This window comes from Panthera uncia (assembly GCF_023721935.1).
Source record: "Panthera uncia isolate 11264 chromosome C1 unlocalized genomic scaffold, Puncia_PCG_1.0 HiC_scaffold_4, whole genome shotgun sequence".
NCBI lineage: Eukaryota > Metazoa > Chordata > Mammalia > Carnivora > Felidae > Panthera > Panthera uncia.
The window spans coordinates 50328027-50341895 of record NW_026057585.1 but is presented as its reverse complement, the minus strand read 5'-3'; the positions used below and the strand labels follow the sequence as shown (position 1 = coordinate 50341895).

Sequence of the window (13869 nt, the reverse complement as noted above, 5' to 3'; positions counted from 1 at the left end):
ACTGCAGCTTTAGATTTTAAAAATCTCACTAAAAAGAAACACATGTCCATTTGTTGACCAGGTGTTTTCCCCAGCTACCCTCACCAAACCCTTGAAATCCTGAATACTCTTTTTATATTATATTCCCACTAAGTCACCTAACCCAGATAGAAAGCTGAGCTCACAGACCACGAGTCAGGTGTGCACCTCCCATGAGACAATATGACCCTTGGACCAGGAGGCAACAGAGATTCTTAAAGATGGAAGAAACCCGAATCAGCACTACCTTAAGAGGGGCTACAGGTTCACTTAACAACTAAGTGGCCCAGCAGTTGGAACGGCCAGATTTACAAGGCTTCCAAGCTGGAGTACCAATGCACCATGTCAATTTTATTTTGAAGCACTTGCTCATCATGTACCTGGCTTGTGCCAGATCTAGTCATAAACACCAACTAAACTGACTGGCCAAGGAAAAAATTAATTAGGGAAATACAAAGGTGAAGAGAAGAGGCACATTAGCAGATACCCTCTTATTTTCCACATACACTCTTCTGAGAGAAAGATAACCTGGTGGAGAGAGTCAGACAGCCCCCAATTCAAAGGCTGCCACTGCTGCCTGCTAACTGTGCAAATTTAGACAATTTACTTGAGTTCTGAGCCTACTTTCTCATAGGTAGGTGGACAGAAACATGTGTCCAGTGATTAATATAGAAATAAAATAATGCCTTTTGAAATATTATGGTGCTTATCACATACTAGGTTATTTGGTAAGTATTCGTTTCTTGTCTCCATCCTTCTGAGTATGACTCTGGGATCAGTTTAGTAGCCCCTAGGGCTACGTTCCCAAGGGCTGTGAAACCACCTGAACCTGGAAGTTTAATTATCCTATGCTGATACATTCAAGACACAGAACAGTATACTGAGGAATGAAGCAAAAGGATCCCAGAACAAACTTCTCTAGGAAAACTATCTGCTAACAAGGAACAAAGGCTTACCCCATCACACAAGAGAGAGTGAACTGCAGAAGAAAGAGGGTGTCGGCCCAGCCTTCAAAATCCATTGCCTGTAATACACAAGAAAAGTATCAGATTGTAGAGCAAGCCCTCAAAATCAGCTGTCCTATTCTTTAATCAAAATCCCATGGAAAAAAATCCTATGTTGCTCCCACCACACACACATATACATTTCCCTTCATCACTCAAGGGATAGAGAGTGATGTTTAAGAATTTGACATATATGGAGCTGAACCAAAAAAGCAGTTTCAGAAGGTTTCCTTTCTAAAATGTAATGTGAGGAAGGTCTTGTACTTCTCCCTGTTGGTTCAAAGAAATGGACATTTGCTTGAAGGCAGAAGCCGTATCTGAGATCTGGCTAATCTGAGCAGCTCTCCCAGATGGCTAGTATGAAAGACTTTCTCAAACACTGAAACATACTTCTTTCCTACAACATGTGAAAACTCAAATACAGCATTAGTTACACAAATTTGGCTGAGGTCTATGCAGGGTGAATTACTATTTTAAAACAGCTGATGGTAAAAGCAAGGTTTTGCTGCTGTTTTGTTTTTAAGCTAAAAGCAGAGTGAAGAGAAATGAAAGGGTGTAGTGATCACCTCATCTCTCAACCAAGAGGGAAGGTTTCCCTCTAAAGTACATAACGTCTCTTACAATATCAATTTGTTAAGCAAATACGATAAACACTCCACCTTTTATCTTTCTGCCAACCCAATCAGCTTCAATTCTTGTCACTTCAACATAAATCTCATAGCTCCAAGGCTCCAGCAATACGAGGCTCTTCATTGTTTATAAAATGTAACACGCATTTTCACACTCATGTGCCTTTGCTTAGAATGTCCTTCTCAACACTCTCCTGACTCCTGTTGGCAGATCAAACTAAAACGCAAGCAGCCACTATATGGAGCCTTCCTGATAAGAACTCTCTCCTCTGCCCCAGCAGTACTTCCCTCTAGGACTCTCTCTCCAAACTGCAAGTCTTTCTACACAGTGTCTACAGCTTCCTGCAGGAGGACCCACATCACATCTACCTAAGCAAATTCCTAACACAGCAAACAGTAGACACTCAATTTGTTCAAGGTTCTTTCTTTGTTGAGGCATAATATGCAAAAAATAAAATCAACCACTTAAGTGGTGATCCCCTCCCAAATTTACAACCTCTGATTATAACCTATGGCGACGTCTGATCTATTGTCTGTTACTAGAGTTTTGTTCTTCAACAATTTCCTACAAATGGGATTGCACAGCATGTACTCTTATGTCTGGCTTTTCACTTGGCATAATGCTTTTGAGAATCACTTATGCTGTTGCATCATTTTTGTTACATTTATTTTTATTACTGATTAGTATTCCATCTTATGACTATACCACAATCTGTTTAGTCACCAGTTAATAAATATTTAGGTTGTTTTCATGACTTGTTATTAATAAAGCTATAATGGGCCTTTGAATACAAATCTCTGTGGACATTTTTATTTTTCTCAGGTAGATATCTAGAAAATGGGTTGGCTGGTTCTTTCAGTAAATGTATCTTTAACTTTCTAAGAAACTGATGAAATAACTATACTATCTTATACTCCCACCAGCACTCTATGAGAGTTCCTATTGCTTTACCTTCTCATCAGCACTTGGAACTGTATGAGACCACTGTAGTATAAGTAAATGGTATCTCACTATAATATTAACTTGAATTTTTCTAATGATTAACGAAGTGGAACATATTTTTTTTCTCTCTAATGATTAATGAGGTTGAGCATATTTTATTTTTTTTAAGTTTTTTTAAAAAGATTTTAAAGTAATCTCTGTACCCAATGGTGGGTTCACACTCATAACCCCAAGATCAAGAGTCACATGCTCTACTGACTGAGCCTGTCAGGTGCCCTGACTGAGCATATTTTAATGTGTTTATTTGCCATCAGTATTGCTTCTCTGGTGAAATGTCTGTCCAAATCTCCCAAATTTATCTATTTGTCTTATTACTGAGTTGTTATTTTTCATATATTCTGGATACAAGTTCTTAATTTTTTATATATATAAAAATCACACATATATATGATTATCATATATATGACTGTGTATTTTCTAAAAAATTACATATTATATATGATTATTATATATTATATACATGGTTGTGCAAATATATCCTCCCAATCTGTGGCTTGCCTTTTTATTTCTTTAATGATGCCTTAAAAAACAAAAAAATTTAATTCTGATGTAGTCTAACTTATTTTATCTTTTACAATTCTTGCTTTTTATGACTTTCCTATGAAGCTGAGATTTTCACAGAGATTTTCTCCTATATTTTCTTCAAGTTTTAAGTTTTAACTCTACATTTAAGTCTATACTAGGGCTGCTATAAATAAAGTTCCACCAATTGAGTGACTTGAACAACAGAAACTTTTGTGTCACACTCTGGAGGCTGGAAGTCAAGATCAAGGTGCCAGCAGGGATGGCTCCTTCTGAGGGCTGTGAGAGACAATCTGTTCCAGATTCAAGGCCCAGAGTTTTCCTTTTCGGAACGTTTTTAACTAAAATTCAATTTCTTAATAGAAATAGAGCTAAATAGCCCCATTAATTAATTAAGCCCCCTTAATTAATTAATTCAAGGCCTAGAGTTTTCCTTTTGGGAAGGTTAACTAAAATTCAGTTTCTTTAAGAGAAATAGAGCTAAATAGCCTCATAAATAGAAGCTAAATAGCTTCTAATTATTTTAATTTAGTAGAGCTTTTTAATTATTTAGTAGAATAGGGCTTTTCATGTTATCTACTTCTTGAGTGAGCTTTGGTAGTTTGTCTTTTTAAAGAATTTGTTCATTTCATCTTAGTTTTTGAGTTTATGGCATAATGTTGTTCCTAATATTCCATTATACCTTTAGTATATGCAAGCTCTGTAATGATATCACTCTTTCATTCCCTATATTGATAATTTGTGGATTCTCACTTTTTGCCCTGATCAACTGGCTATGGTTAAGCAATTTTACTGAACTTTCATTGGCCTCCAGGTTTTAGGTTCACTGATTTTTCTCTATTGCTTTTCTGTTTTCTATTTCACTGATTTCTGCTCTTACCTTCCTTATATTTACTTTGGGTTTAATTTGCTCTTATTTTTTTCTAGTTTCTAAAGGGAAAGGCTTAGGCCACTGATTTTAGACCTTTCTTCTTTTCTAATATATGCATTTAATTCTATGGATTCACCTCTAAGCACCACTTTAGCAGCATCCCATAAGCTTTCCTATGTTATGTCTTAAAAATTTTTAATGTTTATTCATTTTTGAGAGAGACAGACTGTGAGTGGCGGAAGACCAGAGAGAGAAGGAGACACAGAATCTGAAGCAGGTTCCAGGTTCCAAGCTGTCAGCACAGAGCCCAGTGCAGGGCTCGAACTCACAAACCATGAGATCATGCATGACCTGAGTCGAGGTCGGATGCTTAACCAACTGAGCCACCCAGGTGCCCCTACTATGTTGTGTTTTAATTTTCATTCAGTTTGAAATGTTTTATTTTCTTCATGATTTTTTTCTTTGATCCATGTGTTATTTAGAAGTGTTTATTTCCAAACATTTGAAGATTTTTCCATATATCTTTATGTTATTAATTTCTAGTTTAATTCTGTCCTGACCAGGGAACAGACTTTCTATGATTTCAATTATTTAAAGCTATTAATAATCATTTTATGGCTCAGAATATAGTTTAGCTTGGTATATGTTCCATGTGCACTTGAAAAGAATGTATATTCTGTTGTTTTTGAGTCGAATGTTCTGTAAATGTCAATTAGGTCAAATTAGTTGATGGTGTTGTTCAAGTGTTCTATAGCCTTAATGGCTTTCAGTTTAGTTATCAATTACCGAAAGAGGAGTGTTAAAATCTCCAACTATAATTGTCAATAATGTACTTATCCTTTCTGTTTTATCAGTTTTTGCTTCAGATATTTTGAGGCTTTCTCATTAAGCACATTCATATGCAAGACAGTTATGTCTACTTAATATATTAACTCTTTCAGCATTATGAAATGTCCCTCTTTATGGTATAGTTTCCTTTTCGTTTACTATACTTTGTGTTTACTATACTATAGTTTGTGTTGAGCTTCTTGTATGTGTAGATTTAGTTTTCATCAAATTGGGAAAGACATCTGCCATTAATTCTTCAAAAAGTTCTTCTACCCACCCTCTTCTTCAGGACTACAGTTACACATATTATAGATCTCTTGATACTACCCTGCACGTCACTAGTAATCTGTTCATTTGTTTTCCAGTCCTTTTTTCTCCATGTGTTTCATCTTGGATAGTTTCTATTGCTATTTCTTTAACTCACTGATCTTTTCTTCTGTACTGCCTAATCTGCTGTTTAATACCTTCTACTTTATTTTTCAATTCAGGTTATTATATTTTTCCTTAAAATTTCATTTGGGTCTTTTTTTATGTACTTCTTTTCTCTTCTCATCCGTTTTCTCTCCACAATCCTTTACCACCTGTTGTCCAATGTCTGAAAAACATTTTTCATATATGTTTGGTATTCTAGTAGGTTCAGGCAGAAAGGTAAATCCTGTCCCTGTTATGCCATCATGGCTAGAAGCAAAAGACCAAATTCAATTACTGACTCGAATTATAAACCTATCTCATATGACGCCTCCACTGGGAAGCTTTGCACAAAAACCTGCATTCATATCAGGCTCCTTCTTGCCAAACTGTCAAGAACACTAAGTGCTACTTTTATCACTGACACTGCATGTACATGACTAAGTACGTGTATGTATGTGACTATTTGTATATTCATGATCATCTATCCAGACACTTTGAATGCCTTCATGGTTTATCTCTGTATCCACAGTGCTTAACAAAGTGATAGCGAATAGATGTTCCATAACTGTAAAATGATGAAGAATAAATGAAAGAAGTCATAGTCTCATTCTATGCACTTTCATACCTGTAAACACACCCTCCTCTCTGACGAAAAACCATTAAAACACAATAAAGTACAGGCTGGGAGGACTCAGGAGACCAGCCTCTACCAGCAAGACTATAAATTCCTTGAGAGCAGGAACTATGTCATATATGTCATTTCTCCATAGCCCCAAGCATTTAGAAGTGTTAGGTACAAATAGCTGAGGTGGATTAAACATCCATGATCTCTGGCTTAGTATCATTTTCTACTGGCAGATGAGTTAGACTTTACTTGTTAATACACCCACACACCTAAGCACCTGGGTAGCTCAGTCGGTTAAGTGTCTGACTCTTGATTTTGGCTTAGGTCATGATCTCATGGTCTGGTCATGACATCGCCCCACATCAGGCTCTGCACTGAGCATGGAGCCTGCTTGAGATTTTCTTTCTCTCTCTTTCTTTTCTTTCTTTCTTTCTTTCTTTCTTTCTTTCTTTCTTTCTTTCTCTTTCTCTCTCTCTCTCTCTCTGTCTCCCCCTCTCTGCCCCTCCCCTGCTCATGCTCTCTCTCTCTCAAAAAAAAAAAAAAAAAATCATGGGAAAAGAAGAACATTTAATACACCCACATACTACTTGTACACACTACTAGATTTAAAGTTTTAGATTAAATCTATATAATTTTAAATTTTCTTAAAATGGCAAAAGTCATTTTACTGGCCTATAACTTGTTAGTTTTTGTATTGAGTTTAGTTTCTCTTTTTTTGAAGAGAAAGGCATAACCCAGAAAACCAGCAGGTGGGCACAGAAGAAGTATCTTTGGGAGGGTTATTGGTACAGAAGCCATTGTACCTAAAAAAAGCAGCACACCAGGATTCCGAAGCCCAGTATCTTGCACCACCTCACCACTGTTTCATTATGCCAGCATTAGCTTCTGCAAGGGAAGTTAAACTGGGTGCACATTAAGGTTTCTTCCAACTCTAACATGAGTGTTAGATCAGCTTCATAAGGAGAGACTTTACTTCAAACTGAAACACATAAAAGAAATATCAGGTCTGGGGCACCTGGTTGGCTCAGTCAGTTGAGCGTCCAACTCTTGATTTCAGCTCAGGTCAAGATCCCAGGGTTGAGGAACTGAGCCCTGCATCAGGCTCCACAGTCAGCACAGAAGTTCTCTCTCTCTCATTTTCTCTCTCTCTCCCTTTGCCCCTCTTGCCCACTCGTACGTATCCTCTCTCTCTCTCTGAAAAGAAAAGAAAAAAAAAGAAAAGAAAAGAAAGGAAAAGAAAAGAAAAGAAGAAAGAAATCTCAGGCCTAAGAACTTTCCTCAACTCTAAATTATCCTCCTTTCCTAGATAAGCTACTCTTTTACTCCAAAGTCACTAAGAGAATAAGCTGGTGTGATGGACCATGAGGATTCTCTGAACCTTAGTTTCTGCACATATAATAAGAGAAATAACTCTACAAGGCTATCTTGTAGAGTTGCTATCAGAATTAAAGATAATTATGGATACAATGGTATGAAGGAGGTCCATCTCATTCAATAAATAATGTCAGTTTTCACATGTAAACATCATTTCTATTTTTTTTTAATTAAAAAAAAAATTTAATGCTTATTTTTGAAGGAGAGAGAGACAGAACACGAGCAGGGGTGGGGCAGAGACAGCGGGAGATACATGACTCCGAAGCAGGCTCCAGGCTCTGAGCTGTCAGCACAGAGCCTGATGCGGGGCTCGAACTCACAGCCTGTGAGATCATGGCCTGAGCCTAAGTCGGATGCTTAACCGACTGAGCCACCCAGGTGCACCTTAATTTTTTTTGTCAGTGACCTAGGAGTGGAAAGAAATCAGTTATTTGGCAAAGGCTTCAAATAAAACTCTCTATATACCTGAGCTCCTTCCCTCCTTTAGCTGTAAACATTTCTTCTGGTTTCATTTTGTATTTTTAAATCTACTAAGTCCCCGTCATGTGCCAGGTCCCACAGTTGGCCTGCGGGTACTGTGCTGAAGACAATTTAGTTCAGGTTTGCTAATAAATGAAGGAACAAATTGTGACAATAAACAAGTACTACCTTTTATTTGTGGAGTGCTTTATAGTTTACAAAATGCTTCTGCATACCTCATGTCATTTGATCCCCAAGTAACCCTGTGAGGTAGAAAGGCCAAGCCTTCTTATCCCCAGAAGACGAGGAGTAACTTACTTTAGGTAACATAGCTAATACATGGTAGGCTTGAGTGTATACACTCAAGCCCAAGTTTTTCTACACTGAGCATTACATTTTATTTGGAAAAATGCCCCAAATATATACTGTACAGTCCCCTCTGGGAACATAATAACTGTATCTATAGAATATTAAAATAAATCCCATGAACATGATTCAATTTACATAGAATTCAAAAATTGAAAAACAATTCTCACAGGATTGTTTTCCCTCCCTAAATACTAGGCCTGTCTCTGGAGAAAACCACTCTACAGCAGAAGCAGCCTATTGCATTCCTCTGCTTTGCCACAGGAATGGATCTTTGGCTACAACAGAACAAGCAGCAGCCATTTGAAAGTATAGCTGTAGGATAAATATGACCCAAACACTACCTTAGTAGAATGGAGTCTACTCCCTATCATAAAGATAGCATAAAAAAACAATTGAAGCTACTGCTTATTAAGAGCTTATTATACTTCCGGGTTCAGAAATGTTAAGTAACTTTCCCCAAACCATCCAGCTATTAAGTGCCTGTTCTGTTAGTTAAGTACCAAGAAAAAACAAAGGCAAGGTAACATGTTCTGAGTTTTTCTTCTAGATAGCTTCACATAGTTATCGTTATTGATCACTGAGCCAAAAAGTGGGCATTTAAATTCTAAATCTGCCATTAATTTTCTGTGAGTCCATCATAAAGTCATTTAACCTCTCTAAGCCTCTACCTAGATTACAAATATAGACAACAGTCTGCTCCATCTGCCTCTTGTGAGAAATCAATTCAGAGAATGAAATGCAGACACTTTATACAAAATTCACATACTTCCATCACAACTGTTATCTCTCAGTGATAGATTTGCATGCATATTTGTCTTCTCCCTAAGACAGGAAATACAGAAGGCACAGTGAACATATATTTTGTTAATCAAGGATGGGGGGAGGGACAGTTAAAACCAAATAAAATGTCTGCCTCCAAAGATAGCTAATAAAGAGCCACTGTGAACAAAATGACCTGCTTGGTCATTGTGTGACACAGAGCTCGATGGGCTCCCTTCCACAAGTCCTGCAATCTTCAAATGGCTGTGATTACAGCTGCACATACAAAGATGCTTAGCTTTCCTTCTGTTTTGAATGAAGTCTCTGGTTCTACAGGTGCTGGTGGTACAATGCCAATACACACCACAGGCATAAAAAGTACATGGCATAAATCAATGGGCAAATGGGTTATATGGACCTACCATTTCTGAAAATTAGGCATTTGGTTTGAACAAGACTTTCGGTTAAATAAAAATATTTGAAAAAAAAGTTTAATAAAAAAATGTATTCTCTAGTTGTTTAGGTTAAGGAAATTAAGAAAGGGAGTATAGGAGTAAGATTAGGCACTAACATCACATAATCAGTAAAACCAAGTCTAGGGATACAATCAGATTTTTTTGTCTTCTTTCCCAGCTCTAATCAACTGATTCTGGCTGTCTGAACCACTACCTTGGTGAACAGTCAGAGCTATTCCTGGGCTTTAGCAAGGAAGCATCGTCAAACTATTTGACTATGTCTACAATGAACACAGGATAACATAAGCACCAATTCATCACCCCTGACCTAATAAGAAGCATGTAATAATTTTAGTGTTCACCTGAGTCTTAGATATAACCATTCTCACTCCAAGGAAAATTTGCTAAGCAGAGTCACCAACTTTATTTGAAATAAAATCCAAAGCACGAATGACATATTTTCTTACATGTTTTGAAACCTTATAAGCTTTGATACTCGTTTACTATAAGGTCTAAAAATAAACAAATCGCTCAGTTTTAGGCTTCATGGTAAATAAGGAAAAGTTGATGAATGACACCATTGTATTTTGAAACTTCTTTCCCCAGAAATCTACTGAGAAAAAAACTGAAACATGTGATCCTAGAAAGTAAACTGTTAGGGAACTAAGGCAGAAGATAACATCAGTAGTGCAAATGATCTCCAAGGTTCCCTCCCTACCTTGGGAAAGCCAGACAAGTTCATGGAGCCAGTGGTCCTGGGTTACCCACCCTATCCTCCGCACTACTGTAACTACTTGCCACCACTTCTGTTCCACCTCCTCCTGGCTCAGACAAGGAATTGGGACCCAGATATCTTCACTACCTTTGCTCACAAGGCTCTACCACCTACATAAAATCTACATATAACTGCAAAACCACACATTCCAGCTTATTAACAGGGTCATTTACTCTTATTTGAAAAAAGGCATATCCTCGAAGGTAACAATGGTTAAAAACATTACTTTGTCAGTCAAACAACATATATGGCAAAGAGAAAGATCTAGTCATTCATAACTGAAGAATAACTGATCAACCCACTTGTTTGGTATGAGGATGCCAATGCCCAGAAAGCAGAAAGGACATGTGTATGTGGAAAGAATAATTCAGGGTTTGAGAAATCAGCCTGTATGGTCTAGAGTGACCCAGAAAAGATTAATAACTCTGGACTAAACCAACAGCCTAAAATTCTTCATTATTTAGTCAGCAAAAAGAGACACCTCCACTTTTCCTGTAAAACTCATCTGAGCCATGTAATTTTAACCAGTGGTATAATGAAGACATTATACAATGTACCAGTGCCTACAGTACCAGCCTTGTGAGATCTACAGCAAGGGGTCTGTTCCTCCTTCCCTACATGAGAACACCTAGCAGGGTGTGCTGTCAGAAAGCCAGGCTCCAGCTCCTGTGACTGTGAATCACTGGCTTTGTGCTGCAGACATTCCCTTCTGGAGGCAACAACTAACAAGTTTAAACACAGTCTGTCCTAACTGACACTTTGGAAAGCAATTAGTCAACTGATACTTTATCTACCTTTATCTATGTTAACTAGATATCTTTTATTAACAGTGAGCTGGCTTTTGTAAACATCGTTTTTAAGAAAGAGAATGTTTTAAAATTAGAAGCCATGTTTTCAAAAACCAAATGTTGACTATATTGGTTCCTTGGTTTCTGGTACAGCCAGGACTTTGAGAACCTGAATAAACTTTTTTTAAAAATTACACACACACACACAAACACATTCACACACACATTTGGTTTCTCAGAAAGCTTCCAAGGATTTGCATTATGGGCTCACTAGGTTACGTCGTTCAATTGGATCCTGCCTTTCAATTTTTATGGTAATTTACGTTTTTTCTTCCTTGGCCTTCAATTCTTGCTTAAAGACAGTGTCAGCCCTATCAACTGCTCTGTAGAACTCCTGCCTCCCTGGGGAGCTGACCTTTCAGAGCCCTCTTACTGGATTCCTGTCCTAACACAGGGAACTTTTCTTTCTTTTGCCTTCTAAAGTTAACAGTGAGATTTTGAAAAAAAATAATTTGGATCTGATCTTGCTTTAATTTGCATGCTCGGTCAACAGTCTGCAACCCTGAATAATGAGAACAAATTAATTTGTCCCACCACCCCCAGTTATCTTAAACTTTAGGATTCATCATAGGATAGTCATTATTTATAGAAAAACTTTATCCTTTTCTTACTGTTCCTTTTATAAAATGTAATTTAAGATACATTCACATGGCTCTACAATCAAAAAAATATAAAAAGACAAATAGTGAGAAGTCTCCCTCCCATTCCTGTTCTATACTTATTCTGTTCTCACACACACACTCACACACGAATTGGTGGTTACTTTATTAGTCTTATGTATATTCTTCCAGAGTTTCATTACTTAAATAAGTGAATACAATGTATATATACAATGTTCCCTTTTTCTTATTCAAAATGTAGCATACCATATTCAGTTTTATACTGTGTTTTAACAATTTATCTTGTTGATCTTTTCATAGAATACATACAAAGCTTCCATGCAAAATGGCTCTGGGTCAAGAAAGCCAGGAGTCCAACGGATGAGAGCAAGTTTATAAGCATTGGTATTCGGAGTCAGGGAGCAGCTGGGCTCATGCCAACCATCAGAACAGCAGCCTAGTCTCCACACTGGCATACCTTCTGCTCCTCAGAAATTCTGTCTCAGCCCAGGAAAGGGCCCTACCTAGAGAACTAACCACCTCAGTTGATACAACCTACTCAGTTTACACTTCACAAAGCAGGGTAGGGGAGCAGAAGGGCCCTGTCCAAAATCAGACAGTGGTCAAGGACAGAACTGGATGTTGCTTCTGCATTCTGCCCTAAATTCTCTCCATTCTATCCCTTATGTCACAAATTTTAGGGACTTGTCATATCTGCAGAGTAAATTTCAAATTCTTGTATGTAGCCCTTGTCCCAACTTGGAAGGGTGTGACGTGGTGGGGAAAAGCGAGAGTACTAGTAATAGTCAGGAATTCAGGATTCTAGTCCTAGGCCCTCTTTGGGCCCCAGCTTCCTCAACAGTGAAAGAACAGGCTTGAACTGGATGCTCTCTAAGGTCTCTTCAAAGGCCTCCAATGTCTTTGACTGCCAAAGCCTGAGCATACTGAAGAGGCTGGTCCCCGCAGCTATGCCTGTGCTCATGATGTTTGTTCCACCCGGAATGTACCTTCTGTTTCTCTTCCTCCACATCTTTCAAGACCCACCTTGATTCTCCTGGTAGTCATTTACTCAGAAAATGCTTCTTGTAAAGAAGCTATAGGCCCTCCTACTTCCACCTCAGCACGTAGAACCTGCTCTTACCTCCAACTAGAGGACTCCTTTGGAAGTGCCAAGCAAACTGGCCTCAGTCCATCCAGTTCAATCCCTGCTCAAATGAAACTGAGAAAGATGCTTTCTCTAACTACCTTATCCCAAGCAGCACTTCCCCAATCACTCTCCTCCTTGTTCTATTTCTCCTTGTAGTTTTTATTATACAATTTATGTTTAGTTGATCTCACCCATTGCATTGCAAGCTCCTTTAAGCAGGGAACTTTTTTTTTTTTTTTTAAATTTAGAACAGCACCTGAGTAAACACTCAGTAAATATTTGTTGAATGAAAGAAATATGATTATTTGTAAAAGATTAAGTAATGATAAGGCCAAGTTTCAGAAACTTCACTTCCAATATTACTCCGAAGGCATTTCTCACATTCAATAGCTTGTTCTGTGAGAAAGCCCTGCATGGAAGCCCCAAACAGGGGTAAACCTATAAGTCAGAGAGGCAGAAATGGCTCTGAGAGATGTAGCCAGACAAACAGTAAGAGATCTTTCTGGAGTCAGACAGATTCTAGTTCTGAACTCTGCCACTGTGGAACCTTAATTATGTTCTTAACCTCTATAAATCAAATAACAACCTACCTCACAAGTATATAATGAGGATTGAGGAAATTATTTACATGGAAGCATCTTGTCAGGTACGAGGCATCATACCTTATAGGCAAAATCTTCCTAAAGGCCAGAAGTAGCCTCAAATTGTTAATATGGGAACAGCTTTATTTAAAGATAAACTGTTCCAAGGCACCTGGGTGGCTCAGCTGGTTAAGCATCTGACTTTTGATTTCATCTCAGGTCATGATCTCACACTTAGTGAGTTCAAGCCCTGCATCGGGTTCTGCGCTGATGGCACGGAGCCTTTTTGGGATATTCTCTCTCTCTCTCTCACTCTCTCTCTCTCTCTCTCTCTCTCTCTCTGCCCTGCTCTCTCTCTTTCCCTCAAAATAAATAAACTTAGAAAAAAAATAAGCTGGCCCACAAAAAAGTGTCCACTCTTAAAAAAAAAAAAAAACACGCACATAAATGAATGTCTATGTATACCGTGAAGGAAAAGCACAAGTCTAAATATACATACTGAAAATGAACCCAACTTACTAGAAAACTCTTATCTGAAATCATGCTACATATGCCCTCTGAAATATGAAACCCTTTTTGCCAGGACTTCAGA

The 13869-nt window shown here is 37.9% G+C and overlaps 1 protein-coding gene across 2 annotated transcripts in view; it reads right to left on the bottom strand.

Moving 5' to 3' along the window:
- SLC35D1 (solute carrier family 35 member D1) overlaps positions 1–13869 on the bottom strand; it is a 69782-nt gene that overhangs the window by 41223 nt on the left and 14690 nt on the right. For both annotated transcript variants that reach the window (XR_007455012.1, XM_049618528.1), the window contains exon 9: positions 975–1042. Coding sequence is in view for 1 of the 2 variants with exons in the window: in XM_049618528.1 (XP_049474485.1) it covers positions 975–1042 (68 nt within the window). In the remaining variant the exon portion in view is untranslated. The remainder of the gene's footprint in view (positions 1–974; positions 1043–13869) is intronic.